The 17,936-nt window shown below is 57.5% G+C and overlaps 7 protein-coding genes across 7 annotated transcripts; 4 read left to right on the forward strand and 3 right to left on the reverse strand.

Annotated features, from left to right (window-relative positions):
• Nucleotides 1-881: 881 nt before the first annotated feature.
• BJ171DRAFT_462093 (sulfate transporter family-domain-containing protein) lies at nucleotides 882-3,797 on the reverse strand. Its single transcript, XM_053108503.1, has 5 exons — nucleotides 3,392-3,797; nucleotides 2,963-3,175; nucleotides 2,330-2,762; nucleotides 1,852-2,189; nucleotides 882-1,731 (listed from the first exon to the last, which is right to left on the reverse strand). The coding sequence occupies exons 1-5, from the start codon at nucleotides 3,723-3,725 to the stop codon at nucleotides 986-988; spliced, it is 2,064 nt and encodes a 687-aa protein (XP_052963846.1). The 5' UTR covers nucleotides 3,726-3,797; the 3' UTR covers nucleotides 882-985.
• Nucleotides 3,798-4,397: 600 nt separating this feature from the next.
• Nucleotides 4,398-6,340, reverse strand: BJ171DRAFT_517213 (Ydr279p protein family-domain-containing protein). The gene is made up of 9 exons (XM_053112116.1): nucleotides 6,189-6,340; nucleotides 6,032-6,067; nucleotides 5,817-5,924; nucleotides 5,443-5,643; nucleotides 5,265-5,335; nucleotides 5,111-5,162; nucleotides 4,904-4,985; nucleotides 4,727-4,805; nucleotides 4,398-4,612 (listed from the first exon to the last, which is right to left on the reverse strand). Exons 1-9 carry the CDS (start codon nucleotides 6,226-6,228, stop codon nucleotides 4,529-4,531), a joined length of 753 nt encoding a protein of 250 aa, XP_052963847.1. The 5' UTR covers nucleotides 6,229-6,340; the 3' UTR covers nucleotides 4,398-4,528.
• Nucleotides 6,341-6,435: 95 nt separating this feature from the next.
• Nucleotides 6,436-8,104, reverse strand: BJ171DRAFT_517215 (DNA-directed RNA polymerase I, subunit RPA34.5). Its single transcript, XM_053112117.1, has 5 exons — nucleotides 7,915-8,104; nucleotides 7,578-7,701; nucleotides 7,105-7,318; nucleotides 6,747-6,911; nucleotides 6,436-6,642 (listed from the first exon to the last, which is right to left on the reverse strand). Exons 1-5 carry the CDS (start codon nucleotides 7,938-7,940, stop codon nucleotides 6,467-6,469), a joined length of 705 nt encoding a protein of 234 aa, XP_052963848.1. The 5' UTR covers nucleotides 7,941-8,104; the 3' UTR covers nucleotides 6,436-6,466.
• Nucleotides 8,105-8,526: 422 nt separating this feature from the next.
• On the forward strand, nucleotides 8,527-10,586 carry BJ171DRAFT_427251 (uncharacterized protein; the record flags this gene model as incomplete). Its single annotated transcript, XM_053107799.1, has 7 exons — nucleotides 8,527-8,621; nucleotides 8,794-8,847; nucleotides 8,997-9,140; nucleotides 9,274-9,337; nucleotides 9,433-9,508; nucleotides 9,591-9,971; nucleotides 10,252-10,586. 7 exons carry the CDS (start codon nucleotides 8,527-8,529, stop codon nucleotides 10,584-10,586), a joined length of 1,149 nt encoding a protein of 382 aa, XP_052963849.1.
• Nucleotides 10,587-11,347: 761 nt separating this feature from the next.
• BJ171DRAFT_199341 (uncharacterized protein) lies at nucleotides 11,348-12,780 on the forward strand. Its single transcript, XM_053106258.1, has 2 exons — nucleotides 11,348-12,105; nucleotides 12,195-12,780. The coding sequence occupies exons 1-2, from the start codon at nucleotides 11,425-11,427 to the stop codon at nucleotides 12,444-12,446; spliced, it is 933 nt and encodes a 310-aa protein (XP_052963850.1). The 5' UTR covers nucleotides 11,348-11,424; the 3' UTR covers nucleotides 12,447-12,780.
• Nucleotides 12,781-13,239: 459 nt separating this feature from the next.
• BJ171DRAFT_517220 (uncharacterized protein) lies at nucleotides 13,240-15,278 on the forward strand. Its single transcript, XM_053112118.1, has one exon. It carries the CDS (start codon nucleotides 13,472-13,474, stop codon nucleotides 15,149-15,151), a length of 1,680 nt encoding a protein of 559 aa, XP_052963851.1. The 5' UTR covers nucleotides 13,240-13,471; the 3' UTR covers nucleotides 15,152-15,278.
• A 190-nt stretch (nucleotides 15,279-15,468) lies between these two features.
• BJ171DRAFT_199351 (adenylate kinase-domain-containing protein) lies at nucleotides 15,469-17,786 on the forward strand. Its single transcript, XM_053106259.1, has 6 exons — nucleotides 15,469-15,897; nucleotides 16,109-16,177; nucleotides 16,438-16,643; nucleotides 16,782-16,854; nucleotides 17,165-17,283; nucleotides 17,481-17,786. Exons 1-6 carry the CDS (start codon nucleotides 15,612-15,614, stop codon nucleotides 17,544-17,546), a joined length of 819 nt encoding a protein of 272 aa, XP_052963852.1. The 5' UTR covers nucleotides 15,469-15,611; the 3' UTR covers nucleotides 17,547-17,786.
• The last annotated feature ends 150 nt before the right edge of the window (nucleotides 17,787-17,936 follow it).

A 17,936-nucleotide genomic window follows, 5' to 3' on the forward strand; every position in this document is an offset into this window, starting at 1 on the left:
CCAGGAGCAGAGAGTGAGAGCGAGAGTATGAGATGCAGGAGAGCGCCTCGTGGCTGTCGGCAAGAAGGTTGGAGTGCACTGAGCGGATCCACGTTGCAATGGCGATGACGACGAGGGAGGCGCCCCGCGGCCTTTTATGCAGCGAGAGGGGAGGAAGAAAAAAACGATAGCGCGGCCCGATGACGGCATCGGCGACCGATCGCTGGCGGCCGCCGCTGCCATGGCCGAACAGGGCCGCTCATGGGCAACAGGCCTTTCTTTGTCAGCAGTGAATGACGCAATTCCTGTGGGGTCGCGGACACGTGTCGCCATGGCGCCATCTCGCTGCGGCCTCTCGGTCGCGCTTGTGCTGCTGTTCCCTGGCTCTCTCGCTCTCGCCTCGCCTCTCGCCCACCTCTCGCTATCGCACTCTCCTTGTTTCCCAGTGCCCTGGTTGGGCCACGCAGCATCCCCTGACCCGACACATGTCGCCCCCGGAACCTGCATGATGCAATCCTTCCCACCCAGCCGCACGGCTGGCCCAGCCCATGTGGGGTATGCCCTTGTCCTGGGTGCCGGCAGCGAATCGATAAATTTCGTGTCGGCCCTGCCCTTGCCCTTGCGCCGCGCTGCCATGTCATGCCACCGCCCATGTCCCGTCGCATCCTTTGAGCGCCTTCGGCCACGTTCTCCTTTGCCTTCCGCCATAGTGCTGTTCCGGGGTCTGTCTTGGTTGAAACGACCCACCTCAGCCGCCGGTTGCGTCATTCCTGTCGTCTGACAATCTCCTGTCTCTGGTCCGACAAATCCGCCCTCGCGCCCGCTCACTCTTCACATTCTCTCGACCAATCTCTCGACCAATCTCTCGACTTGTCTTTCCACCATGGGATCAAGCTGCTTTCGGCCTCTATTGGAACAGCCCTTCTACTACACTTGGTATCCACCACATAACATTGCTCAGGTCCCCCCGTTCATCAGGAGGACAACTCGCCAACCAGATGACCACTTACTCGGATACCACGCACTGCAGAATTTCTTCAGCCCCAGCAATCGCGCTGATCGCATGCTGGACCGAGGCATGGAAAAATCGCAAGCACGAGTTGATTTGCTCCGGCTGGGTAGGTTCTGGTTCGGCCTCGAGGCTGTGGGTCCCAACCGCTGCAATCGGCTTCTTGCAGTTGGTGATGTGCAAAAAGTAAAAGATGGGTCGAGCGATCGACGGCTTGACTCGGCTGAAATGAATCTCGACCGGCCGGCCCGCATAGTTGTCAAGGTCTCGGCGCAGATCCGCCAGAGCCTGTACGCCCGTGGCATCCACAAAGTTGACGGACGACATGTCGATGACCAGATGACGCACGATCGGAAGGCTGTCCGTGGACTGAGATGACGCAAGCCCCGTGGTATCGCTCCAAATCCTAGTGCTGCTCTTGGTTGAAACCTTGGCACCATACCGGGTCTTCTCCTTGACGCCCTCGAGCATTTTTTCGGTGATGAAAGCCGAGTTGGGGTACGTCAGCGATTCTTCGGGACGGAAAACCAGAACCCCTGGCGGAGGCTGCGAGACCTCCCAGCCGATCGATTGGTCCGGCGAGTACCATTTGCCTCCGCATTGCACCAGCGGCTGGATGTTGGGCCGAGCTATGCGATAGACCAAGATGGCCAAGGCAAACGCAATCGAGACTTCGATGCCGGACTCGATGTTGAAGATGATTGTGACGAGTAGCGCGACCAGAAACGAAAAAAAGTCGGAGACTGTGTCCGATCGCGCGCCCATTAGCCAAATTGGAGGAAAGGGCCTTCCACATCGCTGTCTCTCTCAGGCTCATCCTTCGAAGGGCGTTGCCTCCTCTCCATTTCTTCTCGACCACTTACGATGAATGTCCCACAGCTGCTTAATGGTGTCTACTGGCGCAAACAGATCCGCGATTGCAGCCACAATCACCGCCGACAGCGATGCCTTTGGAATCCAAAAGAACGCAGGCGTGATGGTGAAGATCGAGATCACGACAAGTCCCGCTGTCAGCAGTCCGGCGAGTGGTGTGCGGACACCAGATGCCGAGTTGATGGCTGTGCGCGAAAACGAGCCGGTCGCCGGGAATCCGCCGATGAAGCTGCCGAGGATGTTGACAAAGCCAAGAGCAACAAGTTCCTGGTTCGGATTGACCTTGTAGTTGTTGACGCGGCCGTATGACTTGGCGACGGCGATGTGCCTGCCAGTAATAGTCCGACGCTGACGGTGTCAGTGCCGATGACCCTGTGGCTCCCCCACCCCGGCACCAACCCTTGTCGACGGCCAAACCAAATGCAAGTCCGACCCAGCTGGTTCTCACCAACGGCACGACTCACGTACTCGATCACAGCCACGATCACGACGGTCACCGAGGCTCTGAGGGCGCAGAGGAACATGCCGCTGTCGTTCAGCGTCGGCACAACAAATCCTTGGAGGCCGTACGGCACGGTCTTGACGATGCTGATCGGGTACTTGCCGCCGGGGACATCCTTGTAGGCCGCATAGCTCGCCCCCGTGAAGATCACCAAGCAGATCAGGTTTCGACAAATACCGAGCCAGCGCATGCTGGTCCAGCCGCGCTTGACCATGTAGCGGCAGCCGTACTTGATGGCGAAGAGAAACACCAGGGCCGTCAACCCAAAGAGCGAGTCGTAATTCAGGCCATGGAAGCTCTTGAAGGTGTTGACCAGGATCTTGGCGGACGATGGGTCGTTCGTGTCTACTCCGGTAATGCCCAAGAGGCCTGGTAGCTGGGCAATGATGACCGTTACTCCTGTGGAGGGGCAGCGGTAGTGTCAGTGTCGGCACGGTCGCTGCTGCAATGTGCTGAATCACAGCCACGGTCTTTCCATCACCGATTCACGGCACTCATCCACCACACCGCATATCGACTGGCCCTCGTTCGCAGCATCCGACCCTTGTGCTCCATCTCAAGATATGTCTGACAATAACTACAACACATCGAGTACTCACCGGCTCCGGTCGTGAAGCCCGAGATCACCGACGACGGCAGCAGATCCACGATGATGCCGAGCCGAAACAGCCCAAGACACAGCTCGATCAGGCCCTGGCAGAAGGCAATCAGCAGCGCCAAGCTCACCGGATCGTATTTTTGGTCCGGGTTGTAGGCCACCAAGACTTGGCCGACAAGCTGGGATAAGACGGCCGTGGCGCCGATGGTGACGTCTGCAGAGCCAAGGAAGCCATGGACACAGGCGCCGATATCGAGCGACGGTACAAAGTCAGGTCAGGAGCGAGGCCTCTGGAGACGAGTAGCAAGCATCTCTGGTGGACAACGCCAAGGGCAGGAGAATTTCCGCACAGGTGCTATCCGAATGCATCCCGATCTCGGCCAATCGGACGACCAAGACTGATGAGGCAGCATCGCCGATGGTACTGTACCTTTGGACGTCGCAAAGAGGAAGTAGAACAGCAGGCCGGCGATACCTGTGTACAGCCCGTACTGGACCGGCAGACCTGCCAGCGTGGCATAGGCGAGGGCCTGTGGAATGATGACGCCCGTGACGGTGATGGCAGCGATCAAATCGCCCGACAGCCACGACCAGTTGTATCGCAGCAACCACGTCCGGACCGGGAAGAGATCCAAGAGGTAGCGCTGTGCCCGCACGGGGAGCTGCCGGGTTCCCTGAGCCAGCTGCGACCGAAGAATGGTGTACTGCGAATCGAAGATGGAGGGCGAATAGCCCGGCGGGGCGATCACTTCGTGGGATTTCATGGCAGCAGGTGACGATGGATGGATTGAGCAACAGACACCACGATCGGGTCTGGCGGAGACTTTTGAGTTTCGACAAGCGTGCGTTGAGGACAGGAGCTTCTCTTGGCAGAGCCGCAGGTCGAAACGTGGCAGTCGGCGGCTGGGAAACGAACTACGGACCGCAAACCGGGTCCGGACGAAGATGGAGGGTTTCAAATTCAAATTCAAATCCAAATCGCCAACCCATGGAGCAGAACACAGCGGCGCTGACGCCTGTGTCTTTGGGCAAAAAAAGTGGGTTTTGCTGGCATCGACCGGCCGCAGCGTAATCGCACAAAGCGGCTGCCCATGCAGAGGCCGTTTGTCATCGCGATGCCGAGGCCCAATCGCAGGTCTGGAGACTGAATCGCAGGATGTCTCCTGACCCTGTGTCCAGGACCGCCAGCCAAAGAGCGTCGCACCCGGGCGATGGCGCCATTTCCCAGGCCACGCTCGCCATCGGCAACAAGGCTCTGCGGATCCCATTGGCTGTGGCGCGGAGTCAGCCGCCTTCATGGCTGTTGCACCACCACGGCCCCAAGATTCGCTGCCGACGATGATCTGCGCGTTTGGAGATCCGACCGGCGGTCTGCCCGCTGCAGCCCAAGCCCGAGTCCAGGGCTTCTGAATCCCCAAGCGCATGCAACGGCGGTGTTGATGATTCCAGCGACGTTTGATTCCAGCGATGCTTGGTTCCAGCGGCACCACCCAGAATATCCTCACATCACCCTTGGACAAGCCAAAGTCATGGTGTCGTCCCCGTCGCATCCGCTCCAGACACACAATCATCCCTTCTTGAAGAACGAGTGCAGCGTCGTCTGGGCCGCCGAAACCGTCCGAGTCTTGGCTGCCTTGGCCGTTTTGGGTTTCTGCGATTCAGAAAGGCGTGTGAGGATGGAAACGAGGGTATCCGATGCCGTTTGACACAGCACAAGAGTATGTCCAGCACTGCCTGACGCAGCGCACGAGAAAACGATGCCCACCTTGGAGGATGGCTCGGCAATCGGCTGTCCCGAAGCACCTTCATAGATAGGTGCCTGTGACGGTGTCGAGACGAGATGTCTGGTCGGCACGAGTCCAAGGAATGGGTCAGCAACAAATCAGAGTCACAACCGGGGCGTCAACCTGCACCATATTGCTTCTGCTTGCGCACTACTCACGGATGCTGCGATCGGAATAGCTCTTCCAGCTCGCTCGGCAGGTAGTCACACAGTAGGTCGACGACGGCGGCTTCATCGGAAGCTTGCGACGGAAGCACTGGTCAGAGACACTGCTTCCGATCCCAGTTTCCATTCAGGCCCGAAGCGATGCGATCGCAGCTTATTGTCGGGCCTTGCAGCGTCAGCACCCAGCCGATCGCAACTCACCATATGGATTCGGCTCGCCAGGTCTCGATGCCAGCCTCTCCAGCCGGGATTTCTGCCATGGGTCACCACGGACACTTTCTGAGTGAGTCGGGCTCATCAGCAGCCACTACCCCGGATCACACTCCTCTCGCACGAGTCCGCATACTCTGTCTACCTTGCAGCCCAGCCACTTCAGGACTTTTGCATCCGAGAGCCGGAATTGACCCTGAGCGGTGCCGACGCTTTCTGGCTCGGCATCGCAGTTGAATGGCGTTGAATTTGGCTTGGATTAGATCAGACGCGCGGCCTTCGCCGATTCTGGTCTCGTCGTTCAGACATAATATCAAACTTACCCTTGATATCGCACAATTGCTGCACATGGGGCTCGATGTCGTAGAGAGACGTTAGCTCCTTCAGATGCGGGCTGCTCAACTCTGCGATCTCATCCAGCGGCCAATACTTCTGGTGACCACTCTCGGAGAGCCTGGCCCTGAGCAGCGGCGGCAAGATCAGAAACGCCGGGTCGATCGGCGTCAGCACCAAGAGCGATCCATCTGCCGAGACATGCCACAGCAAGGAGCAACCGAGTCAGTGGGCAGTGCTGCACAGCTCTTGCATGTAACCCGTTCAAGTTGCGGCCTGGTGCAAGGCGATGTTCACTTTCGCTCAGCCAGAAACGTTGAGACCCGAGACAACAGTCGACTCGCTGAGAGTCCTCGGCACCCACCTTCTTCGACCCGGTTATCGACAAACCAAGAGGTCTTGTCAGCACCAGATCCAGAGGTCTGAAGCTCCATGATCCTGCCATCCTGAACAGCAAATGTTGTGGGCAGGTCTGAAGTTGAAGCCCAACCGGTTCGCCGTGCAGAGACAACAGTGGTGATGACCAGATCAATATTGACCGATGAAGCCGATGGTCGAGAAACGGCATGCTCGGCATACCTGTTTTTGGATGCGGGTAGTTGAAAAACTGGATCTCTGTGACAGACAGACGGTGGTTTCAATGGCGACCTGGACGGTTAGCGATCTATGTCGATCGATCGGACCCGACTGAGGACGATCTGCCAGTCGATCGTGCAGACCCTGGTTGCAGGCACACCTTGGGAGCCCGAGGAGCTTGTCGGCTGAACCAGAATCATCTCGCGGCGCTCTTGTGGTTGGTGTTGGTGCGGGTGCTGTTGAGCCAGTGGAGGGCAGATCAGATCTCGGGCAGATCAGATCTCGGGCAGGTTGCTCGGCCGGGTTGCCTGGTCGGGTCATGTCGGTCCCAAACCCCAGGATATGGCTCGCGTTGCCCCCATTTACGCAATGCGCCCACTGATGCTGCAGCGATGGCGGATGTGGAATGAATGGTGGATGGGTCATGTATTCGCTCTGTTACTGCTTCTTGGCCTTCTTGGCCGATGACGGCTCTCCAGCCGACTTTTTCTTCTCCGAGCCCTTGTCGGCAGTCTTTTGTTTCTTTGCGGCAGTGCCCTCAGATTGGCGGCGCTCGCTTGGCAGCTTGCCAACACTGGGATACCGTTTCAGAGACTCTTCCAAAGCATCGCCCTCTGTAGACGATGGCACAACCCGTCAGACAAGCGTTGCGCCAATCGCATCACATAAAAGTTGTCGCAGTGAGCCCATGCGGCGTGGGAGAGGGGTACAAACATACCGGCGGCATGACCATACGGCTTTTCCCGCATCTTGAGGCCTTCGGGATGGACCCTGGGCTTGTATGGGATATCGATGATCTTCTGTCCGGCCGTGGCAAGCTCGTTTTTGGTGGGGAGCCGAACATAGGGTGCGACGTTGAACTGCTTGATTCTGTGCGAAGGAGCTGCATACAGGAAGGAAGACAGGCAGACACAAGGATCTTGAGTCCGATGCACTCTGCGGCCCTTCACAACACGGGAACGCCCCGAGAAACGCCCCGTCTCCGCAGACCGAATAGGTGTCCTCGTTGCGGACACATCGAGCCTGCTCGGTCTCTAATCAGCCTTGCGCGATATCGATGCAGTGATGCTTCTTACCGATCTTGAGCTGACCGCGCTTCCGGCTTGGAACGACAACAGAGAACTCTCCCATTTCTCCGGTCTGCTCCCAGTCGTTGACGGCCTCCAGGGCAAAGATCTCTTTGCCGTCCGATCCGCTGTGGGTGATCTTTGCCAGTGGCTCGTCGTCGTCGCCCGAGTCAGCCAGCTTGCCGACGGGGATAGTGACATCGCTGAGGGCGCCGAGAGGCAGCTAGAGGGTCGGCGATGGTGTCTGTTAGAGCTTTAGGGCCATCTAAACAAGCACCGATGGCCTGTCGTGCAGCGTGTCCATGATTCCAGTTCCGACGGAGCGGATAACATCCTCGATATCGCTGATTCTGTTGCTGCCGGAGCCACAGCTGATGGGGCATATGCAAATACGATCCATGCAAGGATGCACAGAGCTGTATCTGAAAGGATCCTCGTGTCCAACACAGTCTGCTCGTCTGCGAAATCGGAGGGTTGCTTACGCCTTCGGGCACTCGAATCAGCCAGATCTCGGTATCCTTGGCATTCAGCGCATCGATGTCGAAGGGGCCAGCACGCCCGGCATCGATGCTGGCTTTGGCATAGTTTGCTGGCGGCTTGAATGACCTGTGCGCCAGGAATCAATCGTGTGAGGAATCTTGGACGACAAGAGTGCGGCACTCGATTCAGAGCCAGCGAGCGGCTGGATGCGAGGCTGGATGCGGGGCTGTCGTCGTCGAGATGCCAAACTCGAACTTGGTGAATGTGGCAGGCGCATCGTGCGTGTTCGCACCAATAAGCATTTGCAGCGATAACGGCAACAGCACACGGGAATCGTACCGATGGATATCCTCGTCAGTATCCATCTGTTCATCGTCGCTCTGCGAGCGCAGGAAGAGGACGATGCAAGCGAGCACACGATATCGGTGTTAGTGTGTGCCGGCTCTGTCGCGATGCGGTTTGGTACGGCAGCGGCCCCGAGCAGCACAGGGAGGCCGGGTACTGACGTCGACGATATGTTCGCTGCTTGTTGGGGCGGATGCCTTTGCCATGGCGCCGATGCTGGTGTCGCTGCTGAGTGTCGGTGTCGCTGCTGAGTGTCGCTGCTGATGTCGCTGCTGATGTCGCTGCTGATGTCGGGCCGCACCAACACCAAAAAAAAGGCCGCCACGAGATTAATTTAATATCGGCGGCCACACCGCCCGAGATCTCGCTTATAGCGGGCCGGGCGCACCCATGCCAGCCCGCTCTCGCTTTTCGGTTTCGGTCGCAGGCATCGCAGCCCAGACGGCCAGCATCGGCACCGCCCACACGCCCCTCCCCCGATCCGCTTTCGCCTTTGCTTCTCGAGCACCATCTTCGCCTCGACTCACTCGCTCGCCTTCGATCCAGCTCCAGCGGCCTCAGTACAATCCGATCATCATGTGGGACCAGAGCTACCACTACGGAGCCATGCCGCTCCCCGGCGGCCCCGCCGACTCAAAGTTCACGCTTTGGATGGGCGATCTGGATCCATGGATGGACGAAAACTATCTGCGCCAGCTCTGGTACCTACCATCGCGCAGCCCGCCTGGGCATCTGTCGGCTGCAGCCCCATGGCGATCATTGCCCGCGAGCGGTCCTCTCCGTGCTCGGGACTGCCGTCCTCATATCTAGGCTGCCCAGCGCAGCGAGCTGACCCTGCTCTTTGCTGCTTGCGTCCTGCGCCTAAACTCACAGGTACAACATGGGAGAAAACGTCATGGCCAAGGTCGTTCGGGACCGAAACAACACGTACGTAGATCGCCTGGGCGTCCGGCCTGGGCTCGCTCCGATCGCCCGCAAGCGCCAGCATATTTGTTCGTTTCCACAGCACCCTCTCCGCACCTCCCATCCCTGCTGCGGCTAACATGCCGGATGATCGCGGCTTCCCGCCTCGACAGCATCTCGGCCGGATACGCCTACGTGGACTTTCCATCGTACGCCTCCGCTGCGAGATACCTCGCCTCTGTGAACGGAACGCTCATCCCCGGCACCAACCGGGTCTTCAAGCTGAACTGGGCCTCGGGCCTAAACGACCGCAGGTAGTGTTTCTGTTTCTGTTCTGTGATCATGAACGTAGATCCATCTGCGCTGATCAGCGCTGTGCGAATGTCTTCGCAGCTGTATCTGAAACAGCCCGCTCACCATTTCAACCTCTTCTGTCCCCGCTCTCCATAGCGGTCTGGAGTTTTCGATCTTTGTCGGCGATCTGGCTCCTGAAATCGACGACTACACACTGATGGTAAGGCTACTGCAGACAGATGTCGATTGCCACTGGCGGAGGGCCCTTTGATCAAGGCTGCGACAGACTCACACTCCCACTTGCCGCCTGCTCAGATCACGTTCCAGTCCCGCTTTGCCTCGTGCAAGACCGCCAAGGTTGTGATGGATTCGAACAATGGAGTGTCCAAAGGTAAGGCTGCTGCCTCGCTCAGTACTCCGTGCGCCTTGTGCTGATCACTGACGGTGAACGGCGTCGCCTCCTGCACCTCCAGGCTACGGATTTGTTCGCTTCACCGATGAGTCGGAGCAACAGCGAGCCCTCCACGAGATGCAAGGCCAGTACTGTGGCCCACGCCCAATGCGAATCTCCATGGCAACGCCCAAGAACCGACCTTCGCGCGCCGAGCCCCAGCACAACTATCCCAAGGGGCCGTCCAAGGACTATCCTGAGAACAGCGATCCAAACAACACCACCATCTTTGTCGGCGGTGTTGGTCCGCTGGTGACGGAGGAGGATCTCCGGGCGTGCTTCATGAACTTTGGCGAGATTGTGTACACCAAGATTCCGCCTGGCAAGGGTTGCGGCTTTGTCCAGTTTGTGCATCGGCCCAATGCCGAGCAGGCCCTCCAGCACCTGAACGGATACGTCGTTGGTTGGTATCAGAGCATCATTGTAGCTTCTGCAGAGGGGGGTGCACTGGGATCGCTGACATTGTCGTTTGGGGCATGGATTGGGCGAGACGTCGGCAGTGTTGGCTGTGCGATTGCCGTGCGTTGGGTCGAGATCATGCCAGGCGTCGATGCCCTGGCTCACTCATATACATCTTTACACTCCTCATTGTGCGCTGCCGGCACTGCACCGACTCGCTCGACTCCAATGCCTCGATCGGTGCCACCAATACCCCAATACCGCTTCCCTCCTGCTCGCTGCAGCTGGATCAAAGCTCCGCCTCACCTGGGGACGCTCGCACAGCGCCGATCGATATGCCTACCAGACCGGCTACGCTAACCAGTACGCCGCCGCTGCCGCTGCTGCCGGAGGACACTACTCGCATCCTATCCAGCACCACCCGCCCCCGGCCCACCCTGTCCATCCCGCCTATTCCGCTCAGCCCATGCACCAAGCACCTCCGCCGATCCAGAACCTGCCTCCGGTCGAGAACTCGCTGCACATGGAGTCGGTCGACGCTATGAATGGAAGCTACATGCGACAAGGCATGGGAGTCCTTGAGAAGACCGAGCTGGAAGAAATGACATGGAGAAAGTGAAGCAGCTTGCGCAAGTATCCGACACGGTGCAGAAAGAACTGGCGACTGACCAGGCGGCCGCAGATAATCACCTTGTCTAGCCAGAAACTCCCTCAACACCAAGGTCGAAGCACTGCATATCTTTGATCGACCTGTGCACGCTTCGGGCACTTTCTTTTCTTTTTTTGCGCTGACCGAGCTGCACGCTAATCGTATCACTAGATTGAATGAGACCGACATACTCTGCTTGTATATTCGTTTGATGTGGCCCGGTGCGAATCTGCTCATTTTATCTGCTTGCCTCTGCCTTCTACCATATGTCCATCCACCTATTTATTTCATTCCTTTTTTCACCTTCCACACGTAATGGTTCCGCATGACGGCGAGCCCTTCGCCTGTCGCTCTGCCTTTCTTCTTGCATGTCCTCTTCCTTCTCGCCTCCGACGATTTGCATTGCTCGTTGGCCGCTGGCACTGCTGTTTGCTCTTGCTTTGACTTGCTCGTTTGCTTGCCCTTTGCTTGCATTTTGCATCTCGGTTCTTTGCCTACCTTTGCCCTGCGCTTCCTGTTGATGACCTTGCCTCCGCGCTGCGTTCTCCGATCCTGAATTTGCCGGCAGATATTGGAGAACAAACGCTACGCCGGACTGAGCTCTTCTTCGAAACAAACAAATACAGCCAATCCATGATAGCCCACGATCGCTGGATCTGCCGAACTGGATCTGCCGAACTGGATCTGCCGAGCTGGATGTGTCCGCGAAGGCGTCTTGGTGCCTGCCTGGTGGGTCGCGACCACGGCAGCCGCAGATTGTCCTGGCCCATCCCATTCCATCCGCCCGCACGTTCACAGCGCTCCCGAAATGGATCACAGGCACGCCTCCGTCGGATCATATCGGCCAAGTCGGCTAAATCGTTTTCTTGGCTGTCCATCCCACGGCATCTCGTCGGCCGAGCCCACCGCAGCGGCCCCAGCACCGATCGCCGCCGTCCAGCCAGGCGATCGACCAGCATCGTTCAACCCGCATGCCAAAGTGTGCCCTGTTTCGGTTTGGGCGGGCCGGAGCCAGTCGCGGGCGCGTCCTGTTGCACTCCACCTCCGTGTCGTCTCCAGCGCGTGCGCAACTTGGCGGGCTCATGGCAAGGAGGCTGAGAGCGGTGCACACCGCCCAACAACCTGCTCCTGCGACGATGAGGGGGGGAGGAATGCGACGAGCTCGAAGACGGCCTCTGCACCGGCTTTACCCACGCAGGCTTGCTGGACCCTCGAAAGCGGCGGCTCGGATCCCGCACTCTCACCCCGGCATCCCATCTCTGCGACTGCCCCCCGGCCGACGATGGACCAGAACTATCTCATTCTCGTCTTCTTTTTCGTCTTGGTTGCGGCTTGCGCTGCGATCTTTGGAACAGTATGGTTCAACCTGCGGAGGATGATCAGGGAACCACCGCCGCCCAACAACCGCACATCCGAGTATCTGCCCGAATACACCGTGGATGTCGATCCGCCGCCGTATGAGCACCACGAGAGCCAAGACGGACATGTGGTAAGTCCTTGAGCCTCAGCATCAGCCTTGGTATGGTGTGTCGATGCTTCTGGGTCAGATCGCCGGCTTACAAATATCCCCATCTGCAGGAGCTGCGAGATATGCCTCCTGTCGATGCTGAGGCCACTCCCGACGAGCAGGATATTGTCGACGCCGAGGCTCCTCTGACCCCACCATCGGAGGCCAAGCCGTCTTTGGATTCGCCCGGCGATGATGCCCAGCCGACCAGCTCCACCGTCCAGCATCACACGGATGACCGGCGAACCACCGACCGACCCGAAATACGGCCACTGCTCGCCGAGGTTGCTCGGCAAGTACTGGTTGGAGCAGCAAGCGGATGAGCTGTCCCTTGCCCATATCGAAGCGCAGATGCCCCCTCTCCCCTGGTCCGGTTTCCACGCCTGCATGTCCAAATGTCTGATCCTTCCCATCCAAGCTTGTTTCTGCCTCCGTCACCCCTACGTTGCCCTCGCCTCTCCATGTACTCCTGCCGCTCACTCGAGCCATATCTTCGTCTTCGTCCTGTTTTCGTTCCCGTTCTCGTTCTCGTTATCCGTGCATTGCTCTTCAGTCGTCGCCTGAAAACCTCAGTCCATTCAAAAGGAAAGGGACATCCTGCTCGAGTCAGGGTTGTCGTTTTTCTGTGTCCCGAATACACCTATCCATAATGACCGAACAGCGTGCCAGGGAGACGGGCACTGTGGTTGTCTTTGGGGATGTCTCGTGGAAGCAGCGAAAGGGATGCCCAGCGAGCTTCCAGAGACTCAGGTTTTACTGAGTACTCTGAGCAGTTTCAGCATGACCAGAGACGACCAATGACCCGGAACACACGGCGAGTGACTAGTTGCAGAGCACGGATGACTTGAACTCTGTACAGCGAATGCACATGAATGGTTCAGCAAGCTCACAGCAATCCTTTGGTATATGCAGAGGAGGTCAAGCAGATGCAGCGAAAGCACAGAGGAATGAGATGGACTTTGCTGTCCCTGGCTCTGAGGATGACGGGAATCTTGGACTCTGTCCAGCGGACCCGGCATCAGGGTGGTGTCAGTCGAGCAGCATCCTTGGCTCGCAGCGAGTGCATTCCGTTGACACTCCAATAATGGATCGTTTGGTGCGAATCGACAGATCCATATCGATCCATATCGATCCATTCGGAATCTCCCTCCACGTGGATCCCTGGTCCGTGTGACATGGATATCGCCTGCTTTGCCTTCGAGGCAATCCACAAGGGACATGTGCGGGTCCTTGCCTTTCCTCCTTGACCTCATCTCATTCGCCTCTCCGACTTCTCCTGTCATCCACTTCCGCCTCCACTTCCCACCTCCAACTTCCGCCTCGAGCAGCCTTCGCCCCGCCGCCGGTCATGTCGTTCTCAGCCGAAACGGTGGCGTCAGCATCCCCTGCTGTTCAAGCAAGCCTCACTCGTTTTGACCTGTTCACTATCCTCATCACAAACGAAACGTTCATCCGCAGTGCCGGCCCATCCTTGTTTGCAAAGCTCCTCAGAGTCTCAAAGCGGACTCGAGCCATCCTCAATACCAGCAAGACGTGGGAGGTGTGCCTGTCCCCCGATTTGCAAATCACGACCGAGTTTCTGTTTGACGGCGTCCATCCCTCCATCAACCGCCTGAATGTGCTGCGTGGGCTTTACTGCTATGTACTTCGCCGAAATCAGCAACAGTCAACCAGCGCACTCATGTCGGAGAAGGAGAGTGGGCTCTGGCACGAAGTCTATCGCGATGCCATGCTCTACAACCGAGTTCGGCGCTACTGCCAAGTAACAGACCCAGCATTCCGCTTCCCTGACAATCGAACGGCAAGCCCATACGAGTGGCTCTCAGTCGAAGAAACAATCAAGGTTGCCGAAGATGAAGATTTCGACATAGGGTCGCCAATACAGGTCCGCTCTGGGCTCTACGAAGTGACGATCCGACCCAGCGAGGCCCCGGACACAGGCGCCTGCCTGTCCAGGCTCCTGCCCTTTGATATCCCAGAGATCGACAGCGCGAGCAGCACGTCGCTGAGAATCGAAAACATGTCGTTTATGAAAGTGTCCGGATGGCCCAAGGTGCTGCCTTCGATTCGGTATCTGACCATCACCAGGGACGATCCGTACCTGAACTCACGAGTCGACGATGTGCTCACCAGCTTGATAGGCATGCCATATGTGCTGCCCTCGCTTACATGGCTCTCCATATACAGCCACTCGGACTTGAAATCACTCAGGGGGATGCCTGAGATGCCCAATGTGGAGACGCTCTTGATCACCGGCAGCATCAAGAGCCTGGAAGGAATGCCCAAGGAGCTACCCTCGCTTACCAAGCTTGACCTGGCACGATGTACCTTGACGTCGCTCAGGGGAATGCCTGAGATGCCCAAATTGGTGAAGCTCTCGATTGTTGGTCAGTTTGAGAACCTGAAAGACATGCCGAAGGCATTGCCCTCGCTGGTGGAATTCAATTTAACCATGTACGGAAGACTCACGTCGCTTGAAGGAATGCCCGAGATGCCCAAGCTGGTCGAATTCAATATACCCGAAAGCGTTGAGGATCTTGTGGATGTCCCTAAGGAGCTCTCCTCCCTCACCAAGCTCACGATCTGCTCGCGCAGACCAACCAACATCATACACCAGCTCCCAAGAACTCCAAAGCTTCGCCACCTTGTCATAACCAACCTCTATGTGAAGCTGGTCGATCTCTGTGTCAACCAAAGCTCATTGAAGATCCTTGATCTGACAGTGTGCTATCAATTGAAGTCGTTGGATGGGCTTCCATCGTATCCCTGTCTGGAGATTCTCTATGCCCCTCGATCAGTACGAAAGATCAGTAAACTGGCCGAGAAGCTCCCTTCTCTCAAGTCCTTGTATTTGGAATCAAAGTATCCCCAAAGTACCGATCGAATGTCATGGATTGCTGGAAAGTATCAGAAGATGTGCGACCGCATCAACCATCGGTGGAAGATACGCTGGGCGTCAAACCTTCCGCAGGGCTGTCGGATCAGCTATTACCAGTTCAAGTTCGTTTACGACTACCACCCACGTTGATTGCTTGTGGTGGTGCTATGTGTGCCAAAGCCGACCTTAAAGCGATATCCCTGCTTCCAGCGATTGCTACTTCTGTTCTGGCTGCGTTTCTCCGCCAAAGTTCATTTGCTGATTTCGTTTCTTGAATACAGCGTTTCCAAAATGAAATGGGACACCCCGTTTTGAGCCATGACAGTGGTTTTTTCTGTGACCTGAATACACCCACCCATCGCAATCATGGCCAAACACAGCACCCTCGATCTCCGCATCGCAGCAGCCGGCATCCCTGGGCATCCCTGGGCATCACCTCTTCGCATTCCCCCTTTGCTCCTGGTTGCACAGGCCTGCCCAGTGCCAGCCAGCCAGCCGCGCTCCAGCAAGCCCCTGGGCGTTTTGCGTTTTCTGTTGGGTGGGGTCGCATCACTCTCGCATCCACAACCGCACCAACACCCGATACATCTGCCCGATCGTCCTGCACGCTATGGCCGCCGTCTTTACTCGACTGAGAGCCTCTGCCCTCGCCCACAAGAGCCTCTTTGCTGGCCAGGCTCGTCTTGCCAGCACTCGGCCTTCGGCTGCTGGTTCCGCGGCCACGAACCTGAACGGATCCGGGCCAGTCTACTCCGTGATGGCTGGTGCGGGCCTGGGTCTCGGTGCCTTTTACTACGCATATTTCAACGGGTTCCTCCCCGAGCACTCGGTCGCGAAGGGACGGCTTGGACTCTCGCCGCTGGCCAAGGACGTTAGCGTCGTTTTCGTCCTGGGAGGTGAGCGACCGTATCGTGCTTATCGCAACTCCACATCGACCAGTGTCCCTGATCTCGAAGCCGACGCTGCCCTGATCACGCTCTCGGTATTTTTGTATTGATTATGATGGCGTGGTTGCTTGCGATAACTATCTGAAGGCGATTCCAACCGCCTTCGAGATCGCTACTTGGCCGGAGCTGACGATATTCTCTCATCCATGTTACGCTGTAGGTCCCGGTGCCGGGAAGGGAACCCAGTGCGCCAGAATCGTTGAGGAGTTTGGCTTTGTTCATCTCTCAGGTGGGCCGTGGTGGCTGCGTTGATGCTCGCCGTGAGCGTCGCCTGGCACTGGGGACCGCTCTTGCTTGCGAGTGAGCGGGCGGACAGAGCTTCCAGAGAAAGGATAGATCCACTCGACATGTCCTGTCCAACGGCCCTGGTTGATGTTGGCATCGATGCACCGTTCAATTGTCGATTTGGTTGGGCAGCGACTGACCTGCCATGCGATGACCTATGGATGCCGTATTTGTGTCCTCGGCCTTGAACGTTCGCAATACCAGCCGGCGACCTCCTCCGTGCTGAGCGCCAGCGTGCCGGCTCCCCGTATGGCGAGCTCATCAACAACTACATCAAGGAGGGCCAGATTGTCCCCATGGAGATCACCATTGCCCTGCTGCACCAGGCCATGAAGGAGAGCGGCTCGAAGCGATTCTTGATCGACGGATTCCCGCGCGCTCTCGACCAAGCCCAGTGCTTCGAGGACGAGGTCTGATGTCGCTTTGCATTGGCGAAGACAATACCGACTGCGAGACTGGAGCAGCGACTCAAAGTGCCGTGACTCAGATGATGATCAAGACTGAGGATATGATGGCGCCAAAGTAACCTCTTGCCTTGGATTTGCTAGGTCTGCAAGAGCCAGTTTACGCTCTACTTTGACTGCCCCGACGAGGAGATGCTCAGGCGCCTGCTGAAGCGAGGTAATGGATGTGTCCCTGGTCGGGCTGGGTTATCTTATAGCAGCACATGATCTCTGCCCGTCTCCAGTGGGCTGCGGCTGTCCACAGCGGCGACATCTGTGGGCGGACATGCGTTTGCTGTTGGCCCGGGAGTCAGATCGCTTCGTGCGCTGAATTATCGCAGGGTAGTCCGGACGAGATCGCGTTCGTCCCAGCCTCCGTAGGAGTAATCCGAGTCGTTTGGTGCCAGCATCGACTCGGTGGTTAATTGGCTCGGCATTATCGTTTGCTTTGTCTTTGACGAACGCCCTTGCATCAATCGGTCCCACAGGCGAGAGTAGCGGACGTGTCGACGACAACATCGAGTCGATCAAGAAGCGTTTCGTCACTTTCCACGAAACCAGCTACCCAGTCGTGGAGTATTACTCCAAGATGAACAAAGTCAAGACGGTAGGATCGGGCCCTTCATTTGCGACTGGATTGAGTGGGACTGAACTGGACTGAACTGGACTGAACTGGACTGAGCTGGACTGGATTTGGCCTAAGGCAAACCGAGCGCGGATCGACGAATGCCCCGTTGGACCATAGAGAAGAGGCAGATGATGCTCGCGCCGTATCAACTAAATGCCATCTTTCTCGGTCGCCAGGTCTCATGCTTGAACCCCGTCGACAAGGTCTATGAGCAGACACGGTCCCACTTTCTCCATTTGTAATGACGCCGCCAAGCCGGTTGTTCCCGCGGCGGCAAGACATCTGATCCAATCGAACGCGGGTGGATCGGACTTGACGGCAGCGGAGGGACCTGCCGTCTCGATTGAAGTAGTCACTGCGTGATATGATGGCAGGGCACTGCAGCTCGAGGAGTGCCCACCGAAAGTGGATGCACGCAAATAGAGGATATTGCAGTACCCTGTGCTGGTGATCAGCGGCCGCCCTCGTTCTCCTCGCGAATCGTGAATGCAGTCTTTTCTATCGACCACGTTTACAGAACGCTCGCTTATAGAGTCGCTGTGTTGTTGCATGTATTTAGCCACGACGTGGACGGCCAGCCTGAGCAGTGGTTAGCTGCAGACATGCTGCGGCTGGACATTCGCCGCATATCC

Source organism: Polychytrium aggregatum (genome assembly GCF_025602895.1).
Source record: "Polychytrium aggregatum strain JEL109 chromosome Unknown BJ171scaffold_37, whole genome shotgun sequence".
In the NCBI taxonomy this organism is placed as follows: Eukaryota; Fungi; Chytridiomycota; class Chytridiomycetes; order Polychytriales; genus Polychytrium; species Polychytrium aggregatum.